This window comes from Emys orbicularis, chromosome 11, assembly GCF_028017835.1.
Source record: "Emys orbicularis isolate rEmyOrb1 chromosome 11, rEmyOrb1.hap1, whole genome shotgun sequence".
Taxonomy (NCBI): domain Eukaryota; kingdom Metazoa; phylum Chordata; order Testudines; family Emydidae; genus Emys; species Emys orbicularis.
This window is the reverse complement of record NC_088693.1, coordinates 76,233,495-76,257,805: the sequence shown is the minus strand read 5'-3', so window position 1 is coordinate 76,257,805 and position 24,311 is coordinate 76,233,495. Positions and strand designations below refer to the sequence as shown.

At 44.8% G+C, this 24,311-nt stretch overlaps 1 protein-coding gene across 1 annotated transcript in view; it reads left to right on the top strand.

The window, feature by feature from the left end:
* Positions 1 to 23,792, top strand: part of LOC135885352 (zinc finger protein 7-like) — a 30,988-nt gene extending 7,196 nt beyond the window's left edge. The window contains exons 3-6 of the mRNA XM_065413023.1: positions 21,193 to 21,306; positions 21,730 to 21,819; positions 22,906 to 23,430; positions 23,683 to 23,792. Of these exons, the coding sequence (XP_065269095.1) occupies positions 21,193 to 21,306; positions 21,730 to 21,819; positions 22,906 to 23,430; positions 23,683 to 23,792 (839 nt within the window). The remainder of the gene's footprint in view (positions 1 to 21,192; positions 21,307 to 21,729; positions 21,820 to 22,905; positions 23,431 to 23,682) is intronic.
* The last annotated feature ends 519 nt before the right edge of the window (positions 23,793 to 24,311 follow it).

Genomic DNA, 24,311 nt, shown 5'->3' with positions numbered 1-24,311 from the left:
AACTTTAGGCGTAGACGTGCACATTTTTGTAGCGTAGAGCAGGCCTGTAAATAATGTGACTGCACTGGTATGTGGTGGAGTGAGACAATGTAAATAAACTTCAGAGTGGTATCTGTGCAAGAAAAGGTCTCAGTGGTCTGTGGAAAGCAAAGAGGACAGGCATAGTGAGTGCTCCATCACACGTGGGGGCTTGTCTGGGATCCTGCCTTTCTCCGTGTGAATGGAGAACGTGACAGGCGAGATGGTGTAAAAGTTTGGCAGTCCAGGAGATGGAGGAAACTTTAAAATAGGTTGATGAGCAGAAGGAAATGCAGAAGACCTTGCAGGCCTTCATGCTGTCCCACCATTTGGGGAAGAGAGTCCTTGCTCACCCATCAGGCTGAGGAACTAAAAAGCATGTAGGAAGGAATCCCTGATGCAACAACAGCTATTACAAAGTGTGGTGAGTCCTGTGCCGGGATCAGCAGCTGGGCACAGGGGATTGGCCTCTGCAAGATGGACCTCACAGTTGACCCCAATGGATTTTTGGTGTCATTTGGGACAGTAGCTCTGGGGACAGGACGGGATAAGGGAATCTGGGCCCTACGGCTAGCTCCCTGTTGAACGGGGGAAGCTCAGGCAGCCTACCTGGCACTCAGTGACAAGCGGGAAAGGGACTACGAAGTGGTTCAGGCAGCTGTATTAGATTGGGTGGGCCTCTTGGCAGAAAAGTACTGGCAAAAAATTTCAAGCCGTAGGATGGACGGGAGGATTATGGCCCCAGGCATTTGCCCGAAACTGACAGACTGGGCCACTCATTGGCCAAGGCCAGACACCCAACATGTGACCAACATTATGGACACTGTCATTCTTGAACCGTTCCGTCAGAATCTCCCAGACAATACCCCACTATGGGTCAGGCGGCATCAAACGGTCACCCTACATGTGGCAGTTAACTTACAGAGGAGTTTGCAGAGGCAGACATTCCCAGAAGGGCTCGGCAGTTTAAGAGTCTGGATCCAGGGAGGAAGATCAGAGAAGCTACATTGGGAAAGGGCGCTGAGAAAAAGAGGGCAGAGGCTGGAGAAACGTCGGTGGGGTCTCGGGTGATGATGTGTTACAAGTGTGGGGGACTGGGACATATAAAAAGGGACTGCCCGTATATGGAGTGTGGGTTTACAGAATTCTGTGGTTGGGCCAGGACTCCTGGGCAGGGAGGAAGAAGGAAGTTACTGACCATTTTGATAACATTGGGAAGGAGCTATCAAAGGGATCTGGTAGACATTGCCTCAGCCTTTTTACTAATCAGGCATGAGTTGGTGAAACCCCACTGGAGACTTCCCAGAGGAAGAGTGAGGCTCGAATGTATAAATGGGGGTAAGAAACTCTACCCTGTGGCACAGGTGCCCCTGGAATTTCAGGGGAAGTTTAAATGGAAGCGGGTTGGGGTAGTGGATGGGTTACCCCATCTCCTTGTGTTAGGCACAGCCTGGAACCCCTTCCCATTAGGGATTCAAAGGGGCATCTGGAAACCCTGGAGGGAAGGAATGACACGGTTAAGGGAAAGAGCCATTAAGCACAGAAAGGTCAGAAAAGATCACACAGGAGAACACAAACCAGAGAGAAAATAAAGAAAGGGGAATTCCCCAAGAGACGAAGGAGGAAGAAGAAAAGGAAATAGCTGCAGGGGATAAAGTTAACCCAAGCTCATTAAAAGCGATCGAGCGGGTACTGGAACAGTTAACTCATGCGATTAATTCAAAAAAATTAATTGCGATAGAAAAATAAATCACAGTTTTAATCACACTGTTAAACAATAGAATACCAATTGAAATTTATAAAATATTTTGGATGTATTTCTACATTTTTATATATATTGTATTCTATGTTGTAACTGAAATCAATGTGTATATTTTTTATTATAAATATTTGCACTGTATAAATGATAAACAAAAGAAATATTATTTTTCAATTCACCGCATACAAGTACTGTAGTGCAATCTCTGTCGTGAAAATGCAATTTACAAATGTAGATTTTTTTTTGTTACATAACTGCACTCAAAAACAAAACAGTGTAAAACTTCAGAGCCTACATGTCCACTCAGTCCTACTTTTTCAGACAATCACTAGGAGACAAACAAGTTTGTTTACATTTACAGGAGATAATGCTGCCTTCTTCTTATTTACAATGTCACCAGAAAGTGAGAACAGGCATTTGCTTGGCACTTTTGTAGCTGGCATTGCAAGGTATTTACTTGCCAGATATGCTAAACAGAAATCTTAAAAGTTCAACATTCTGATGTGGAACCTACAGAACCCGAACCACCAAAAAAGAAAAACAACCTTCTGCTGGTGGCATCTGACTCAGATAATGAAAATGAAGATGCATCGGTCCGTTCTGCTTTGGATTGTTATTGAGCAGAACCCGTCATCAGCATGGACCCATGTCCCCCGGAATGGTGGTTGAAGCATGAAGGCGAACATGAATCTTTAGTGCATCTGGCACATAAATATCTTACGATGCTGGCTACAATAGTGCCATGCGCACGCCTGTTCTCACTTTCAGGTGACATTGTAAACAAGAAGCGGCAGCATTATCTCTTGCAAACGTAAACAAACTTGTTCTTCTGAGCAATTGGCTGAACAAGAAGTAGGACTGAGTGGACTTGTAGGTTCTAAAATTTTACATTGTTTTATTTTTGAATGCAGTTTTTTTTGTACATAATTCTACATGTGTAAGTTGCACTTTCATGATAAAGTGCTTGCACTACAGTACTTGTATTAGGTGAATTGAAAATACTTTTTCTTTTGTTTTTTTATAGTGCAAATATCTGTAATAAAAAATAAATATAAAGTGAGCACTGTATACTTTGTATTCTGTGTTGTAATTGAAATAAATATATTTGAAAACATAGAAAACATCCAAAAACATTTCAATAAATGGTATTCTATTAATGTTTAACAGTGCAATTAATCACAATTAATTTTTTAATTGCGCAATTAATCGCGATTATTTTTTTTAATCGCTTGACAGCCCTAATTATTTTGTTTAGAGTACTAACTGTCCACAGTGGCCTAAACATGGAAACTTTTTAGAAACACCATAATAGAGGCTCAAACTGTATGTATATCCCAAATAAAAAAAACTGTAAAAGGATCAAAAAAATTCCACCATGGCTTAATAACCAAATAAGAGAGGTGGTTAGAGACAAAAAGCCATTATTTAAAAACGGGAAGTCAGATCCTACTGAGGAAAATAGAAAGGATCATAAACTCTGGCAAGTCAAGTTTAAGAGTAGAATTAGGCAGGCCAGAAAAGAATTAAGAGCAGCTAGCAAAAGACACAAAAGCAAACAGTAAATTTTTTTTTCAAGTACATGAGAAGCAGGAAGCCTGCCAAACAATGAGATGTGGCCACTGGATAATCTAGTGTTACAGGAGCAATCAAGGAAGAGAAAGCTATTGCAAATAAGCTAAATGAATTCTTCGCACCTGTCTTCACTGCAAAAGAATGAAAAAGAGATTCCCACACCTGACCTATTCTTTTTAGGTGACAAATCGGAGGAACTGTCCCAGATTAAGAAGTCAATATAGGAGGTGTTGGAACAAATTGATAAATTAAAAAGTAATAAGTCCCCAGGAACCCAAGAGTTCAGATGGAAGTCAAATATGAACTTGCAGAACTACTAACTTTGGTATGTAACCTATTGCTGTCATAGGGGCCATTCACCGCTTGTATTAGGGGTGCTTGTCCTGCCCAATCTCTTACGTTCCCCGAGTGCCTGCATTTCCACCAACTTGTCACCAGGTTCACTCACCACTAGGGTGCCTCCTCCTGGCTGCTCTGGGGATTAGCTCTTTTCAGATCCAGTGCCTACTTCTGCAGCTCATTGCACACCCTGCTGCCTCTGTCTCCCACTCTCTGCCACTCTGGGTGCTCTCTCTCTCTCTGGTTTGGCTCTCTAGCCAGGTCACTATATGTTTTGCCAGCTATTAAAGTCTCTCCATGAACAATGTCTCCAGCACTGTTTTCCCATCCACTGCCTGGTCTACACCACTTCCCTAATAGCTGGTAGGGGAACCCGGGCCGGCCCTCTACTCTAGATTTCAGCTCAGGGACCCTATAATCAGCAACCAAGGTCTGCACCTCTTAAACCTTTCCGCCATTTCCCTGAGTCTTTTGTACACCCTCTCCCGCTTGTTTTCCTTGCTTCCCTCTCTAATGTGCAGAGAGTGGCTGCATGCTCCCTCACTGCAGCCTCTTTCAGCTGCCAGCTTTCTCTTTTTTCCAACTTCCTGCATGGTGACTTGCCTGCCTGGTGCGAAGGTTGCGGATCTCTTGAGACATCTAGATAGGCTTATGTGTAGTGCTAGGGAGGAGCCGGTGGTCGTGGTACATGTAGGTACCAATGACATAGGGAAGGATAGGAGAGAGATCTTGGAGGCCAAATTTAGGCTGCTAGGTAAGAGATTGAAGTCCAGGAGCTCCATGGTAGCATTCTCTGAGATGCTCCCAGTTCTACGTGCAGGGCCAGTTAGACAGGCAGAACTGCAGAGTCTCAATGCATGGTTGAGACGATGGTGTAGGGAGGAGGGGTTTAGATTTATTAGGAACTGGGGAAACTTTTGGGAAAGGGGGAGCCTATACAGGAAGGGTGGGCTCCACCTAAACCAAAATGGAACCAGATTGCTGTCACTTAACATTAAAAAGGTTGTAGAACAGTTTTTAAACTAAGGGCTGGGGAAAGCCGATAGGTGCGGAGGAGCACGTGGTTTGGACATCCCTTAGGGGAGGATCTATTAATAGAGAATCTCTATGTCCTAGTGAGTACGAGAGGATGGAAAATGATAAAGTACAGGCAGGGTCTGATCAGAAACAGTCAAATAAAAAAGAGTCCCATTCAATTAAATTGTGTAATGGCAGACAGCTAAAAGGAGACAAGTTTTTAAAGTGCTTATATACCAATGCTAGAAGTCTAAATAATAAAATGGGTGAAGTGAGTGCCTCATATTAAATGAGGATATTGATATAATAGGCATCACAGAAACTTGGTGGAATGAGGCTAATCAATGGGATACAGTAATACCAGGGTACAAAACATATCGGAAGGACAGAACAGGTCGTGCTGGTGGGGGAGTGGCATTATATGTGAAAGAAAGCGTAGAATCAAATGAAGTAAAAATCGTAAATGAATCAAACTGTACCATAGAATCTTCCATGCTATAATAATAAGAATATAGCAGTAGGGATATATTACTGACCACCTGACCAGGATGGTGATAGTGACTGTGAAATGCTCAGGGAGATTAGAGAGGCTGTTAAAATAAAAAACTCAATAATAATAATGGGGGATTTCAACTATCCCCATATTGACTGGGTACAAGTCACCTCAGGACGGGATGCAGAGATAAAGTTTCTTGACACCTTAAATGACTGCTTCTTGGAGCAGCTGGTCCTGAAACCCACAAGAGGAGAGGCAATTCTTGATTTAGTCCTAAGTGGACACAGGATCTGGTCCAAGAGGTGAATATAGCTGGACCGCTTGGTAATAGTGACCATAATATAATTAAATTCAATATCCTTGTGGCAGGAAAAACACCACAGCGGCCCAACACTGTAGCATTTAATTTCAGAAAGGGGAACTACACAAAAATCAGGAAGTTAGTTAAAGAGAAATTAAAGGGTACAGCGCCAAAAGTGAAATCTCTGCAAGCTGCTTGGAAACTTTTTAAAGACACCGTAATAGAGACTCAACTTAAATGTATACCCCACATTAAAAAAAGAGACACCATGGCTAAATAACAAAGTAAAAGAAGCAGTGAGAGGCAAAAAGGCATCCTTTAAAAAGTGGAAGTTAAATCCTAGTGAGGAAAATAGAAAGGAGCATAAACTCTGGCAAATGAAGTGTAAAAGAGATCTTGGAGTCATTCTGGATAGTTCTCTGAAAACATCCACTCAATGTGCAGCGGCAGTCAAAAAAGCGAACAGAATGCTGGGAATAATTAAGAAAGGGATAGATAATAGGACAGAAAATATCATGTTGCCTCTATATAAATCCATGGTGCACCATCTTGAATACCGTGTGCAGATGTGGTCGCCCCATCTCAAAAAAGATATACTGGCATTAGAAAAAGTTCAGAGAAGGGCAATTAAAATTATTAGGGGTATGGAATGGCTTCCGTATGAGGAGAAATTAATAAGACTGGGAATTTTCAGGTTGGAAAAGAGACGGCTAAGGGGCGATATGATTGAGGTCTATAAAATCATGACTGGTATAGAGAAAGTAGATAAGGAAGTGTTGTTTACTACTTCTCATAACACAAGAACAAATTAAATTAGTAGGTAGCAGGTTTAAAACAAAGAAAAGGAAGTTTTCTTCACACAACGCACAGTCAAGCTGTGGAACTCCTTGCCAGAGGATGGTGTGAAGGCCAAGACCATAACAGAGTTAAAAAAAGAACTAGATAAATTCATGGACGATAGGTCCATCAATGGCTACTAGCCAGGATGGGCAGGAATGGTGTCTCATAGACTTTAAGGTCAAAAGGGACCATTATGATCATCTAGTCTGACCTCCTGCACAACGCAGGCCACAGAATCTCACCTACCCACTCCTGTAACAAACCCCTAACCTATGTCTGAGTTATTGAAGTCCTCAAATCGTGGTTTAAAGACCTCAAGGTGCAGAGAATCCTCCAGCAAGTGACCCGTGCCCCACGCTGCAGAGGAAGGCGATAAACCTCCAGGGCCTCTGCCAATCTGCCCTGGAGGAAAATTCCTTCCTGACCCCAAATATGGTGATCAGTTAAACCCTGAGCATGTGGGCAAGACTCACCCGCCAGCACCCAGGAAAGAATTCTCTGTAGTAACTCAGATCCCACCCCATCTAACATCCCATCACAGACCATTGGGCATATTTACCTGCTAATAATCAAAGATGAATTAATTGCCAAAATTAGGCTATCCCATCCCCTCCATAAACTTATCAAACTTAGTCTTGAAGCCAGATATGTCTTTTGCCCCCACTACTCCCCTTGGAAGGCTGTTCCAGAACTTCACTCCTCTAATGGTTAGAAATCTTCGTCTAATTTCAAGTCTAAACTTCCTAGTGTCCAGTTTATATCCATTTGTTCTTGTGTCCACATTGGTACTAAGCTTAAATAATTCCTCTCCCTCCCTGATATTTATCCCTCTGATATATTTACGAAGAGCAATCATATCTCCCCCCAGCCTTCTTTTGGTTAGGCTAAACAAGCCAAGCTCTTTTTGTCTCCTTTCATAGGACAGGTTTTCCATTCCTTGGATCATCCTAATAGCCCTTCTCTGTACCTGTTCCAGTTTGAATTCATCCTTCTTAAACATGGGAGACCAGAACTGCACACAATATTCCAGATGAGGTCTCACCAGTGCCTTGTATAACAGTACTAACACTTCCTTATCTTTACTGGAAATACCTCACCTGATGCATCCCAAGACCGCATTAGCTTTTTTCACGGCCATATCACATTGGCGGCTCATAGTCATCCTGTGATCAACCAATACTCTGAGGTCCCTCTCCTCCTCTGTCACTTCCAACTGATGTGTCCCCAATTTATAACCAAAATTCTTGTTATTAATCCCTAAATGCATGACCTTGCACTTTTCACTATTAAATTTCATCCTATTACTATTACTCCAGTTTACAAGGTCATCCAGATCTTCCTGTATGATATCCCAGTTCTTCTCTGTATTAGCAATACCTCCCAGCTTTGTGTCATCTGCAAACTTTATTAGCACATTCCCACTTTTTGTGCCAAGGTCAGTAATAAAAAGATTAAATAAGATTGGTCCCAAAACCGATCCCTGAGGAACTCCACTAGTAACCTCCTTCCAGCCTGACAGTTCACCTTTCAGTATGACCCGTTGTAGTCTCCCCTTTAAACAGTTCCTTATCCACCTTTCAATTTTCATATTGATCTCCATCTTTTCCAATTTAGCTAATAATTCCCCATGTGGAACCGTATCAAATGCCTTACTGAAATCGAGGTAAATTAGATCCACTGCGTTTCCTTTGTCTAAAAAATCTGTTACCTTCTCAAAGAAGGAGATCAGGTTGGTTTGGCACAATCTACCTTTTGTAAAATCATGTTGTATTTTGTCCCAATTACCATTGACCTCAATGTCCTTAACTACTTTCTCCTTCAAAAATTTTTCCAAGACCTTGCATACTACAGATGTCAAACTAACAGGCCTATAGTTACTCGGATCACTTTTTTTCCCTTTCTTAAAAATAGGAACTATGTTAGCAATTCTCCAGTCGTACGGTACAACCCGTGAGTTTACTGATTCATTAAAAATTCTTGCTAATGGGCTTGCAATTTCATGTGCCAGTTCCTTTAATATTCTTGGATGAAGATTATCTGGGCCCCCTGATTTAGTCCCATTAAGCTGTTCGAGTTTGGCTTCTACCTCGGATATGGTAATATCTACCTCCATATCCTCATTCTCATTTGTCATCCTACCATTATCCCTAAGCTTCTCATTAGCCTCATTAAAGACTGAGGCAAAGTATTTGTTTAGATATTGGGCCATGCCTAGATTATCCTTAACCTCCACTCCATCCTCAGTGTTTAGCGGTCCCACTTCTTTCTTTGTTTTCTTCTTATTTATATGGCTATAGAACCTTTTACTATTGGTTTTAATTCCCTTTGCAAGGTCCAACTCTACATGGCTTTTGGCCTTTCTCACTTTATCCCTCCATGTTCTGACCTCAATAAGGTAGCTTTCCTTGCTAATCCCTCCCATCTTCCACTCCTTGTAGGCTTTCTGCTTTTTCTTAATCACCTCTCTGAGATGCTTGCTCATCCAGCTTGGTCTACAACTCCTGCCTATGAATTTTTTCCCCTTTCTTGGGATGCAGGCTTCTGATAGTTTCTGCAACTTTGACTTGAAGTAATTCCAGGCCTCCTCCGCCTTTAGATCCACAAGTTCTTCAGTCCAATCCACTTCCCTAACGAATTTCCTTAATTCTTTAAAGTTAACCCTTTTGAAATCAAAAACCCTAGTCCCAGATCTATTTTTGTTTATCCTTCCATCTAGTTTGAACTGAATTAGCTCATGATCACTTGAACCAAGGTTGTCCCCTACAACCATTTCTTCTATGAGGTCCTCACTACTCACCCAAAACCAAATCTAAAATGGCATCCCCTCTTGTTGGTTCTTCAACTACTTGGTGAAGTAATCCATCAGCTATTGCATCCAGGAAAATCTGAGCTCTATTATTATTACTAGCACTTGTCCTCCAGTCTATATCTGGGAAGTTAAAGTCTCCCATGATCACACAATTCCCATTAGCGTTTACTTCATTAAAAACATTAAAGAGGTCTCTATCCATATCCAAATCAGATCCCGGTGGTCTGTAGCACACCCCAAGCACTATCTCAGGGGAGGCTCTAGTAGCTTTCTTTCCCAATGTGATTTTTGCCCAGACAGACTCTGTCTTATCCATTCCATCACTTCTTATTTCTTTACAGTCTACCTCATCATTGATATACAATGCTACTCCACCACCTTTCCCTTTATTTCTGTCTTTCCTAAACAGCACATAGCCTTCAATACCTGTACTCCAGTCATGACTACTATTCCACCATGTTTCTGTTATCCCCATAATATATGGTTTCACTTCCTGCAACAGTAGCTCTAGTTCCTCCATTTTGTTACCTAGGCTCCTCGCATTGGTGTACAAACATCTTAATTCTTGCTGTTTGGCTTCACTGACATTCTTTACCCGATTAGGCACAGACATTCTACCACCAGTATCACCTATTAGACTGGTATCTACACTACCCTTCCTCCTTGTGTCCATTCTCATACCCATGGCTGTATCCTTTCTTACTTTGTTTTCTTCCCTCTCAATGTTAAATTCCGGCATGGAGATTACCTGGACATCTCCCAACCATCTCCCCCAAATTCCTAGTTCAAAGCTCTCTTAATCAGTTGTGCCAGCCTCCATCCTAGAAGTCTATTTCCCTCCTTACTCAGGTGAAGTCCATCACGAGATAACAGTCCTCTATCCATGAATGCTTCCTAGTGGCCATACATCCCAAAGCCCTCCTTATAGCACCACTGCCTGAGCCATCTGTTGATTGCCATAATCTTGTCACACCTTTGTTGCCCTTCTCTAGGAACAGGCAGAATCCCACTGAAGATCACCTGAGCCTCGATTTTGTTAGGCATCTTCCCCAGCCTGGCATAGTCTCCCTTGATATGTTCCAGTGAGAATCTAGCCGTATCATTTGTTCCCAGATGAAGGACAATCAGCGGATTCTTTCCCGCTCCCGTTAGGATCCTTTTCAGCCTCAGGTCCACATCCCGTATCTTAGCACCCGGCAGACAGCACACCCTTCTGTTCTCCGGATCAGCTCTAGTTACAGGCCTGTCTATTCTTCTCAGTAAGGAGTCCCCAATCACATAGACCTGCCTTTTCCTGGTTATGGTGCATTTCTCCGGTCTATCCCCTGTTCCCTCTCGCTGCAAGTCCTCTCGATTTCTATTGTCCCTTGCAAACCTCCACAACCCATCCCATATCCTCCTGGGGCTCATATTTGGTGTTGTTATCTCCATTGACTCTTCCCCTCTTCCTATGGGACTAGCTGCTCTTCTCTTCTTCCTTGCCCTCTCACTGTCCACTTTCCTCACCCAGCAGTCTCCCCTCAGAATTCTTTGGTCCTGTTTCCATCTGCAAATCTGAGCTTTTCCCTTCAGCCTCCTCATGTCTTTGCTCCATCATCTGCTTGAACCCCCTCTGTTTGCCAGAAGCTGGGAGTGAGCAACAGGGGATGGAACACTTAGAATCTCAGGGTTGGAAGGGACCTCAGGAGGTCATCTAGTCCAACCCTCTGTTCAAAGCAGGACCAATCCCCAACTAAATCGTCCCAGCCAGGGCTTTGTCAAGCCTGACCTTAAAAACCTCTAAGGAAGGAGATTCCACCATCTCCCTGGGTAACCCATTCCAGTGCTTCACCACCCTCCTAGTGAAAAAGTTTTTCTAATATCCAACCTAAACCTCCCCCACTGCAACTTGAGACCATTACTCCTTGTTCTGTCATCTGGTACCACTGAGAAAAGTCTAGATCCATCCTCTTTGGAACCTCCTTTCAGGTAGTTGAAAGCAGCTATCAAATCCCCCCTCATTCTTCTCTTCTGCAGACTAAACAATCCCAGTTCCCTCAGCCTCTCCTCATAAGTCATGTGCTCCAGGCCCCTAATCATTTTTGTTGCCCTCCGCTGGACTCTTTCCAATTTTTCCACATCCTTCTTGTAGTGTGGGGCCCAAAACTGGACACGTACTCCAGATGAGGCCTCACCAATGTCGAATAGAGGGGAATGATCATATCCCTTGATCTGGAAATGCCCCTACTTATACAGCCCAAAATATCGTTAACCTTCTTGGCAACAAGGGCACATTGTTGACTCATATCCAGCTTCTCGTCCACTGTAACCCCTAGGTCCTTTTCTGCAGAACTGCTGACTAGCCATTCAGTCACTAGTCTGTAGCAGTGCATGGGATTCTTCCATCCATCAGGACTCTGCACTTCTCCTTGTTGAACCTCATCAGATTTCTTTTGGCCCAATCCTCTAATATTTGTCTAGGTCCCTCTGTATCCTATCCCTACCCTCCAGCGTATCTAGCACTCCCCCAGTTTAGTGTCATCTGCAAACTTGCTGAGGGTGCAGTCCACGCCATCCTCCAGATCATTAATGAAGATATTGAACAAAACTGGCCCAAGGACCGACCCTTGGTGCACTCCGCTTGAAACTGGCTGCCAACTAGACATGGAGCCACTGATTACTACCCGTTGAGCCCGACGATCTAGCCAGCTTTCTGTCCACCTTATAGTCCATTCATCCAGCCCATACTTCTTTAACTTGCCGGCAAGAATACTGTGGGAGACTGTATCAAAAGCTTTGCTAAAGTCAAGGAGTAACCCATCCACTGCTTTCCCTTCATCCACAGAGACAGTTATCTCATCATAGAAGGCTATTAGTTTAGTCAGGCATGACTTGCCCTTGGTGAATCCATGCTGACTGTTCCTGATCACTTTCCTCTCCTCTAAGTGAATCAGAATTGATTCCTTGAGGACCTGCTCCATGATTTTTCCAGGGACTGAGGTGAGGCTGACTGGCCTGTAGTTCCCGAGATCCTCCTTCTTCCCTTTTTAAAAGATGGGCACTACATTAACCTTTTTCCAGTCATCCGGGACCTCCCCCGATCGCCATGAGTTTTCAAAGATAATGGCCAATGGCTCTGCAATCATATCCGCCAACTCCTTTAGCACCCTCGAATGCAGCGCATCTGGCCCCATGGACTTGTGCTTGTCCAGCTTTTCTAAATAGTCCTGAACCACTTCTTTCTCCACAGAGGGCTGGTCACCCCGTCCCCATGCTGTGCTTCCCAGTGCAGTAGTCTGGGAGCTGATCTTGTTCGTAAAGACAGAGGCAAAAAAAGCATTGAGTACATTAGCTTTTTCCACATCCTCAGTCACTAGGTTGCCTCCCTCATTCAGTAAGGGGCACACACTTTCCTTGACCTTCTTCTTGTTGCTAACATACCTGAAATAACCCTTCTTGTTACTCTTAACATCGCTTGCTAGCTGCAACTCCAAGTGTGATTTGGCCTTCCTGATTTTACTCCTGCATGCCTGAGCAATACTTTTATACTCCTCCCTCATCATTTGTCCAATCTTCCACTTTGTGTAAGCTTCTTTTTTGCATTTAAGATCAGCAAGGATTTCACTGTTAAGCCAAGCTGGTCGCCTGTCATATTTCTACACGTCGGGATGATTTGTTCCTGCAACCTCAATAAGGATTCTTTAAAATACAGCCAGCTCTCCTGGACTCCTTTCCCCCTCATGTTATTCTCCCAGGGGATCCTGCCCATCAGTTCCCTGAGGAAGTCAAAGTCTGCTTTTCTGAAGTCCAGGGTCCGTATTCTGCTACTCTCCTTTCCTCCTTGTGTCAGGATCCTGAACTCGACCATCTCATGGTCACTGCCTCCCAGGTTCCCATCTACTTTTGCTTCCCCTCCTAATTCTTCCATGTTTGTGAGCAGCAGGTCAAGAAGAACTCTGCCCCTAGTTGGTTCCTCCAGCACTTGCACCAGGAAATTGTCCCCTACACTTTCCAAAAACTTCCTGGATTGTCTGTGCACCGCTGTATTGCTCTCCCAGCAGATATCAGGGTGATTAAAGTCTCCCATGAGAACCAGGGCCTGCGATCTAGCAACTTCTGCTAGTTGCCAGAAGAAAGCCTCGTCCACCTCATCCCCCTGGTCTGGTGGTCTATAGCAGACTCCGACCACGACATCACCCTTGTTGCTCACACTTCTCAACTTTATCCAGAGACACTCAGGTTTTTCTGCAGTTTCATACCGGAGCTCTGAGCAGTCATACTCCTCTCTTACATACAATGCAACTCCCCCACCTTTTCTGCCCTGCCTGTCCTTCCTGAACAGTTTATATCCATCCATGATAGTACTCCAGTCATGTGAGTTATCCCACCAAGTCTCTGTTATTCCAATCGCATCATAGTTCCCTGACTGTGCCAGGACTTCCAGTTCTCCCTGCTTGTTTCCCAGGCTTCTTGCATTTGTGTATAGGCACTTAAGATAACTCATCAATAACATACGTTATTATGTTATGTTTTATCCTTGTCCCTCCTGTTCCTTTTGACAAACATCCATGCTGCTTGATAATGATCCAAAGCAATGCGGACTGATGGATGTTCATTTTCATCATCTGAGTCAGATGCCACCAGCAGAAGGTTGTTTTTCTTTTTTGGTGGTTCGGGTTCTGTAGTTTCCTAATCAGAGAGTTGCTCTTTTAAGACTTCTGAAAGCATGCTCCACACCTCGTCCCTCTCAGATTTTGGAAGGCACTTCAGATTCTTAAACCTTGGGTCAAGTGATATATCTATCTTTAGAAATCTCACATTGGTATCTTCTTTGCGTTTTGTCAAATCTACAGTGAAAGTGTTCTTAAAACGACAACATGTGCTTGGTCATTATCTGAGACCAGTTGCTATAATATGAAATATATACTTTTGTAAAGGGAAGTCGTACCTTACCAATCCATTCGAATTATTTGAGGAGTCAACAAACGTTGACAAAGGTGATCCAGTGGATATAGTGTACTTGGACTTTCAGAAAGGCTTTGACAAGATTCCTCACCAAAGGCGCTTAATCAAACTAAGCAGTCATGGGATAAGAGGGAAGATCCTCTCATGGTTTAGTAACTGGTTAAAAGATAGGAAACAAAGGGTAGGAATAAATGGTCAGTTTTCATAGTGGAGAGAAGTAAATAGTGGGGTCCTGCAGGAATCTGTACTGGGACAAGTGCTGTTCAACATATTTATAAATGATCTGGAAAAAGGGGTAAACAGTGAGGTGGCAAACTTGGCACATGATACAAAATTACTCAAGATAGTTAAGTCCAAAGCAGACTGTAAAGAGTTACAAAGGGATGTCACAAAACTGGATGACTGGATAACAGAATGGCAGATAAAATTCATTGTTGATAAATGCAAAGTGTAGTGCACATTGGAAAACATAATCGCAACTATGCATATAAAATGACTGGTTGTTACCACTCAAAAGAGATTTTGGAATCATGGATAGTTCTCTGAAATCATCCTCTTAATGTGCAGCGGCAGTCAAAAAGGCTAACAGAATTTTAGGAATCATTAGGAAAAGTATAGATAAGACAAAAAATAACATAATGCCACTATGTAAATCCATGGTACACCCACACCTTGAATCCTGAATGCAGTTGTGGTCGCCCCTTCTCAAAAAAGATATATTAGAATTGGAACAAGTACAGAGAAAGACAACAAAATGGTTAGGGGTATGGAACAGCTTCCATATGAGGAGAGATTAAAAAGACTGGGAGTGTTCAGTTTAGACAAGAGACAACTAAGGAGGGGTATGATAGAGGTCTATAAAATCATGAATGGCATGGAGAAAGTGAATAAGGAAATGGTATTTACCCCTTCACGTCACCCAAGAACCAGATGTCGCACACTGAAATTAATAGGCAGCAGGTTTAAAACAAGCATAAGGAAATACTTCTTCACATAACACACATACAACCTGTGGAATTGATTTCCAGGAGGATCTTGTGAGCACCAAAAGTATAACGGGTTCAGAAAAGAATTAGATAAATTGATGGAGGATAGGTCCATCAATGGCTATTAGCCAAGATGGTCAGGTATGCAACCTCATCACCTTTGAGTGTCCCTAAACTTCTGACTGCCAGAAGCTGGGATGGGACAACAGGGGATAGATCACTTGATAAATTGCCCTGTTCTGTTCACTCCCTGTGAATCGTCAGGCACCGACCACTGTGGGAAAACAGGATACGGGGCTAGATGGGCCATTGGTCTGACTCAGTATGTCCTCTCTTATGTTTTTATAAAAACTGTGTTGTAAGAATCGTGGACCCTTGTGGTCCCTTCTAACCTTGTGTTTCTCTGGTTGTATAATTCTATGACATTCTGGTAGGACAGCTACCAAGGCATGGGAAATTGGTTTTGGCATCCATGGATAACAATTCTGGAATTAAACTTCCCAAGGTCACCGGTTAAAGTGACCCTGCTCAGTTCTGTCTGAAAGGGGGAAGAGATGTGATGAAGTGAGAATTTTCATGAATGATATACACGGCAGTGACCTACTTGCCTAGGGATTGCTAGCCAGGGGGTGCAAAAGGGTTAAAAAACTGCTCATGCTGCCGAGCGGGAGACAGGAGGTGTCTGGGATGGTATGAATGGGTCGTTAAAGTACTAGATGAAACCAGCTCACATCAGTGGAGGATCGATAAAGACAATGGGTATGTCTATACTGCAAAAAAATACACGTGGCAGGAAGCCTCTGAGCTTGGGTCTACAGACCAGGTAGTTCATTGTTGCTACCACTGTTAGATAATTGTAACAAATCTTGTACAAAGTGTGACAAGTACAGTGTCAATAGAAAAGTTGTGGGTTTTGCTGAATATGATTATCCTATTTGTATGCATGTATCGTTTTTGTATCTGAAGTTATGAATATTAACTATGTACCTATATTTCAAATGTGTTTGCTCATGTGGTAACACCCACAAGTTATTTAGCTTGCATATGGTGAAGGGACTATTCAAGCTGAATGGCCCATCAAGGTACATTTAACTCACAGTGGACCATGGAAGTCGCCCATCTACATTTAATGGACTTTCCTGTCAACATTCTAACCAGAGTGTTCACAGGAAAGTCCTGTGTGGGTAATGGCCTCTGCTGTGGGTAATGGGTATGGGCATGGGTAATGGCCTCTGATATGACTAAGCAAAGCATGCATGGGCATGTGACTTGCTCATGTGATTCCAAACTCCATCTTGTTACCTGTGATTTTCCACAAGTTGTGTGGAGGGCTTTGTTTGAAACAATGAGTTTCCCTCCACAAGGCCCTGGAAGCATTTCTATTTTGCCTCTTTCCTGCTCAAACCTCTGGACTATGAACTTGTACTAATGGGAGCATTCTAACCAAGGGACTGAGAACCTTCCAATGATTTGGAAGCAACCAGAGACTTAACAAGCCAGCAGTTTATTCCATCACTGCTACAAGCCTGATCCAAGAACTTTGCAATTATTGTATGTATTTGATTCCTTTAACCAATTTTAACTCTCATCTCTTTCTTTTTATAAATAAACCTTCAGATATTAGATACTAAAGGATTGGCAAAAGTGTGACTGTTGGGTAATATCTGAGTTATATATTGACCTGGGTATGTGGCTGGTCCTTTGGGATCAGAAGAACCCTCTGGTTAATGAAATTGGTTGTAAATAACCACTCATCATTAAGTCTAGTGTTTTGGTGGTGATACAAGGACTGGAATACCTAAGGAGGCTGTATTTCTGACTTCTTGTTAGCCAGTGTGGTGAGATAGAAGTTTACTTTTGTTGCTGGATTGATATATCTTATGGGAGAATAACCACCAGCTTTGGGGTGAGTCTGCCCTATTTCTCAGAAGTTTGTTCTGAATTTGGTGTTCTCAGTTGTGACCCACTGAGGCATGGTGACAGCACTACAGCACTAATAGCCATAGGGATGTTCCAGGTTGAGGTGAAGCTCAGGCTCTGAGACCTACACACCGCCCCAGGCTTCAGATCCCAAGCTCCAGCCTGAGCAGGATGTACACTGCTTTTTTTATTGCTGTAGTGTGAGCCCAAGTCTGCAGACCCAGGCTCAGAGGGTCCCTGTGAGGTGTTTTTTTGCAGTGTACGTACCCAAGGATACCCCCCTCAGTCATCTCAAACAGCCTTCTGTGCCCCCAAATCTTTCTTTGTTCCCCAGTCTCCTGAAACAGGTAACACCAGTCACTGCTCTTACCGAAGTGGGACAAAGCCTCAAACGCTGGATATCTGCATAATCAGCCTTGGAATTTGGCAATAATCACCCCGTGCTGATAGCAGATTCCACAGGAAACCCATCCCCCACCCCAACCCCCAGCGAGCCAGGAACACACAAATACATGACACATTGATACAAAGGTGTGTAAATATTCTGTGGTCCAATATAGTCTGGCCTATCTCAGTATAATACTTAGTGATGTTTTCATGCTTTCAAGAGCTTGTTCAAATGTACAGGTAAAATTCATGATGTTAACGTAATAGTTTGTTCGGGGGGCCAGGTGACCTAGTGGTTAGCATACCCGGTTTTCCGTCTCTTAACTCAAAGAGGGGGTGTGTAGAGATGCCTACACCTGCTTCTAGGCCAGAGGCATCACAATTTTGGCTCGTCTCTGGTCTAGCTCAAGAGCGGGGCATGGTAGGGGGACCCGGGCCTTTCTCTCCACTGGGTCCCAGCCGAGGACCCGTGGGAAGCAACACCAACCAACTCCTCCATGCAGAGGATGTAAACCTGCCACCCTGGGCCACTTCCTACCTCTCCTCTCTTTGAGCTGGATCATGGTCCTCTAGAGTCCAAACAATCTGGAACTGAACAGAGTTCAGATGAGCAGAGCCTCGCAGGGCCTGCCAGTTCTCAGGAAAGGGCAGGGTTTGGTGAAGGCACTGCAATTGGGACTTACCAGCATCGTGGTTCCCTTCCAGGTTCAATTTTCCATGTGGCATTTCAGGAAAAGGACCTGGCTTCCCTCCAGCCTGTTCATTCTACCCCATTTCCTCGCTGCTCTTGGCTGGGCCACAGGTTCTTCCCTACCAGTACTGTGATGTTATCTTGGGTGTGGGGGCCTGAGGGCCGAGTTTGGGGTAGGGAGGGAATGGGATGACGAGGAGGCCTTCCTGTCCCTTCCAAGACTTGGGCAGGTTGACATAATATACCTGGGTTGATATCTTCCTTCTGGGTTATCGGACCTCATAAACAATCTCCCCCACCTGTCTTATCACCTGGAAAGAGCCTTGCCATCAGGCCAGTAGCTTGGATTTCAAAGTCAGCAACAGAAGTATCGCTCAGTCTCCAGGTTGGAACCCTCAGAGATGGGCCTTGCTGGTGACCTGCTCCTGGTTGTGTTGTGCCATTTGCAGCTTTTCCCTCACAAGTGCCCCCAGGGTCTTCAGTTTCTTTCTTGACTGTATAACATACTGCACTACGTTGGTTGTTCTGGAGTTCTGCCCTTCCCATGTCTCATGGAGGAGGTCCAGGATTCCCCTTGATTACCTCCCATTAAGTAATTCAAATGGGGAGAAACCTGTGGATGCCTGGGGCACCTCATGGGTGGTGAGCAAAACAGGTAGAATGGTCCCAGTGTTAGGAGTCAGTGGTCATGACCTTCCTCAATTTTTTAATGTTTTGTTAAACTGTTCCATCAGGCTGTCGGTTTGGTGGTTGTATACCGATGTCTTCAAGGACTTGAACTGCAGCAGGTCGCACACCTCCTTCATTAACTGTGAGGTGACGTTTGTCCCTTGCTCTGTCGATAATTCTTTTGGGATCTCTATTCAGGCAAATACTTTCATGAGCTTACTGGCGACGACAGCTGCCATTTCTGACCAGAGGGGAATAGCCCCAGGTTATGTGGTCGCACAGTCCAAGGTCACCAATATACATTAGTACCTGGCTGCAGACGTTTTCAATGGGCCCACCAGCTCTATGCCTATTCATAAGAATGGCCATACGGGTGAGAGCAATGGTCCATCTAGCCCAGTATCCTGTCTTCTGACAGGGCCCAATTTCAGATGCTTCCAAAGAAATGGACACAACAGGGCAATCATCCAATGATCCTTCCCCTGTCCCCCAATCCCAGCACCTGCCCATCAGAGGGACCCCTGCAGTGGGGAGTAGTACCAGGGGGGCCTTTGAGATCTTTTTCTGGCTCACCCACTGGCACTTGGGGCAGAAGGCACAATAGTCTCGTGCCTCTGGGGTGGATGCCCGGCCAGTAGAACTCCGTGGTCACTCTGTTGAGTGTCTTCTCTGTCCGCAAGTGCCCCGGCACAGCACTGCATGGGCCAATTGAAGCACATCCCCTTTGGAAATTCCTGGATACCGAAGCTGCATTCTGACCTCCCCTATCAGAAATAGGGCCACTGTTTCAGCTGCTGAGCGCCTAGCACTTTGTCATCTACATTGGTGAGATGTTAGTAAACCTGACTCAGGGTTGGGTCCCTCCTTTGCTCTCCCACAATGTTTATTTGTTAGACAGCAGGTCCAGGTTGAGAGGTGGTAGCAGGCCCCTACTGCTCCATTTAAGTTCAGGTGAAAAGTCATTTATCCATCAGCATACTTTCTCTCTCCTGGATCTTTGGCTTCCAATAGAGCCATCTCCTCTTGGTACCTCCTCTTGGCCACCATGGCCATCTGCTTTCCTCCTGGTTCTTCCAGTCCAGACTCTAGCCCCTCTACAGATGCTCCAGGCCATCCCTGGACATCCTCCCTGAAAAACTTCCAGTCATGCCGAAGTATGACCAGATAGGCCAGGTCTTTGGCCAATCTGGCCTGCACTGTCTCGGTGTGGTCTTGCACAGTGAGTTGGTCTCATCGAACAGGGTTGTATGTCCCATGGATACATTGGCAGTAGATCATGCCTCTAGATTCTCCTTCTGACTCCACCAATCGCTCCCTGACTAAAGTCTGACTGCAGCCAGAGTCTATTTTGTACTTTTACTCCATTCACTAGCAAGGAGACTAACATTTTCCCTGGGCCCATTTTTGAGCCCAGTTATCCGCTCTCCAGGCCTGCCCATAATTATAGTCCATGACTGGGCAGTCCCATCTGAAATGGCCTGGCTGCTCACATGCAAGCAGCCCCCAGGTTTTGCCGTTAATTCTCCTGAGTGGGATGTCCCCTTCAAATAAGGCTGCTCGACTTGACCCAAATGTCTCTTCACTAGCTGAAGGTGGGCTTCCAGGCTCCTCTATTGGTCTTTGTATTCCTGTCTGCTAGGATTCAGTGTCCAAGACCAGCCGGATAGCCTCAGTGAGATTTGGGCTCAGTGGGACTTGGGGCTCCGGAGGTGCACCAGACTGGCTTTTGGTGTTTCAGCTTTGGACCCAAGGGACATCAGGTAGTTCTCCACCATGGCAACGGCCTCTGCTGAGGGCCCTGGTTAGTGTCTCATCTCCCATTCAAGCTCCCCCTGAGTTCAAAAGAGCAGAGCCATGTGGGGTCTGTTGGTTGTGAGAAAAGGAGGAGTGGGGTTTGGAGAAGGCACGTCCAACCTTCCAAGTGGCTTTTCAGGAGAAGGACCTGTTTTCCCTTAGCCTGTTCCCTCTCCCCCATTTCCCTGGGCTTCTAAGCATCTTTTAACCTATTCCTCCAGCTGAAGCATGTTCCACAGGCCTCGGGGCGTGGCTGCCTGTACCCGGTAGCCCTTTAACCCTATCAGGCCCAATGTGGGGACTGTGTACCCCATCACAGTTAAATACAATAGTATCAGGTTATGCCTGTGTTTGTCATATCTGTGTGCCATTACATTGTTCACTCTGCTCCTGTATTCTAATTATTCCCCCACCTCAGGGCATGGACATTCTACTACTCTGTGTTTATACAATGCCGAGAACAATGGGGCCCCATTTTTTATTGGCCCTTAGGCACTACTGTAATGAACATGGTTAATAATAATAACTGTCCTACTGATTGGAGCCCAGGAATGCTTAAAAGTGATCTGAGGGTAAAATCATGGAATGTTCTTTGTGACAAGTATCCCACAAATTCCACTGATCTCTCTTGGTTTTGTTCTCTTACGCAGGGTTTCCAGTTTCCAAACCTGATGTGATCTCCCGGCTGGAACGAGGGGAAGAGCCATGGGTCCCAGATCTCCAGGGTTCTGAAGAAAGAGAGCTCCAGAAAGGTGCCCAGACAGGTGAGGCATCTGTTGAACCAACTCAGAAACTGTCCATGAATGAAGGAAACATTTGGGATTTCCTACAAAGATCTTGTGACTTCTTCGAATTCAAAATTGTTCCCAGCAGGTTTGGCATCCTCATGGCAGATGTCACTCCTGGCTTCCCACCTCTCCTGATTGACATCTGGCTGTAGCTCCCTCCCCAATCTTCCTTCCCCTTGAATGGGATGTGGACCCAGAAATGACCCCGTCTCTCTGTCCGCAGGGGAAGGGCTTTTGGTAGGGCAGGTTGGGGCAGGGGTGCAAATCAAATCCTGTTTTGTTTGATGTCTCCAGCACTTATTTTGGTTTGGTCCCACCCTTTCCCATTCCTCTCTGGGGTTTTCTTTCTCCCCAGCACAGGGAGTGACCGATGCCTGGATTCTCTCTCTCTCCTTCCAGGTAATTGGATGGTGAGTGAGAACGAGGAGCAGAATCCACAGCAGGTTGATGCTGAGCAACTGGAACCACATGGGACATTAGCAGGAAGATGTAAAGAGAAAGTTTCTGGGAGCTGTGGAGAGGCTAAAGCCTGTGAGAGTCAGCATAGGCCAGAGAAAACCTTCAGTAGCTGCTCAGACCTTATTAGACATGAAAGAATCAACATGGAAGAGAGACCCTACACATGCTATTATTGTGAGAAAAGCTTCAACCACAGCTCAAACCTCAGCAGACATCGGAGAGTCCACACAGGAGAGCGACCGTACACATGCTCTGAGTGTGAGAAAAGCTTCAATCGGCGCTCACACCTTATCACACATCAGCGAATCCACACAGGAGAGCGATCCTTCACATGCCCTGAATGCGGGAAAAGTTTTAGACAGGACTCAGCTTTTATGAGACATAAGAGAACCCACACAGGCGAGTAATGCCATAAATGTCTTGACTAGGGCTGGCCAAAGATTTTTAAAGAAATACATTAACTAATTACCAAGTAGTTTGCACCATTTTCTTCAGTGTGGTCTCTCAGCTCCACGTGAGTTGCCTGTTTCTGTCTTTTGCACCTCACCCTTATTTCACAACTCTTTGTCTGATATGTCCTGGGATTGTGTTGTTCTCCTGCCAGAAATACCATCAGTGCCCGATTGGGGAGATGGGGTTGACCCTACAGTGAGGTAAAAAGTACCTGTGCCTTGTCTTCACTGGGATTGTACATGGAGTTAGCTGCTCAGCTTAACGATCTTGAAGAAACCAGGGGCTTGAGTGTCTACATTGTATTTTAACCCTATGTTAAGACTTTTTTAACCTGTGCTGGAACCTAGGACTCTGGGTCCACACAGCAATGCTCAGACCTGAGTCAAAGTAACCACATTCCAGAGTCCCTAGTTTCCCCTCCCAAAATGTGCCCTCTCTAGCGCTAAGACTGTGGTGCACTGTGGGAAAATTTACTGCTCACCTCTCTGTCTTCTGGGGAAGAGATTTGAGGATGGGCAGTAAAGGTGGAAATCAAATCCTGATTTCTTTTATCTCTCAAGCATTTATTTTGGTTTGTTCCCACCTTTTTCCATTCCTTTCCCTGAGGTTTCCTTTATCCCCAACACAGGGCGTGACCTATGTCTGCATTCTCTCTCCTTCCAGGCAATGGGATGGTGAGTGAAAACAAGAAGAAGACCTCCTGCCAGGAAGATGCTGAGCAAGTAGAACCACATGGGACATTAGCAGGAAGATCCAAAGGGAAAATTTCTTGGAGTTATGCAGAGGCTAAAGCCTGTGAGAGTCAGCATAGGCCAGAGAAAACCTTCAGTAGTGGCTCAGACCTTATTAGACATGATAGAATCAACACGGGAGAGAGACCCTACATATGCTCTGAGTGCGGGAAACACTTCACTCGGCGCTCAGACCTTATCACACATCAAAGAATCCACACAGGAGAGCGACCTTACACATGCTCTGATTGTGGGAAAAGCTTCAATCGAAGCTCAAACCTTATCATACATGAGAGAATCCACACTGGAGAGCGACCCTACAAGTGTTTTGAGTGTGGGAAAAGCTTCAGTGAGAGCTCACACCTTATCAGACATCAGAGAATTCACACAGGAGAGCGACCCTACAAGTGTTCTGAGTGCAGGAAAAGCTTCAGTGTGACTTCACACCTCATTAGACATCAGCGAATCCACACAGGAGGGGGATCCTTGACATGCTCTGACTGCGGGAAAAGTTACAAAGACAGCTCATACTTCATCAGACACCGGAGAGTCCACACAGGAGAGACATCCTACAAGTGCTCTGAGTGCGGGAAAAGCTTCATCAAGCGCTCACACCTTATCACACATCAGAGAATCCACACAGGAGAGGGCTCCTTCACATGCCCTGAGTGTGGGAAAAGCTTCAAAGTCAGTGCATACCTCATCAGACATCGGAGAGTCCATACTGGAGAGAGACCCTACAGATGCCTTGAGTGTGGGAAAAGCTTTCGTTGGAGCTCAAGTTTTATCCGACATAAGAGAATCCACACAGGCAAGTAATGCCATAAATGTCTTGACTAGGGCTGGCCAAAGATTTTTTGTAAAATACATTAGCGAATTCCCACATAGTTTGTACGATTTTCTTCAGTGCGGTCTCTCAGCTCCACGTGAGTTGCCTGCCTCTGTCTTTTGCTCCTTCCCCTTCTTTGAGGTGATTCCCATCATCCTTTATCAACTTCTTTCTCTTATATCCTCCTGCCAGAAATATCCATCAGCACCAGGTGGGGGAGATGGGTTGACCTTGACTAGCTACTCTGAGGTAAAAACTACCCATGCCTTGTCTCCACTGGGATTCTACATGGAGGTAGCTGCTCATCTTAGTGATCTTGTTGTAACAACACAACTACATTTGCAGTGCAGACATAATCCGGATACAGTGGCTAGGGTTAGCTTTCCCCTTGACCTGAACTTACCTCCATCATTTTTCCTAGTGTAGATAAACCCCGTGCATCACATTGATACCATTCCCCCATTACAAAGTGATGGTTAGTCACCGTGTTCCCCCTTGGGGACAGATTG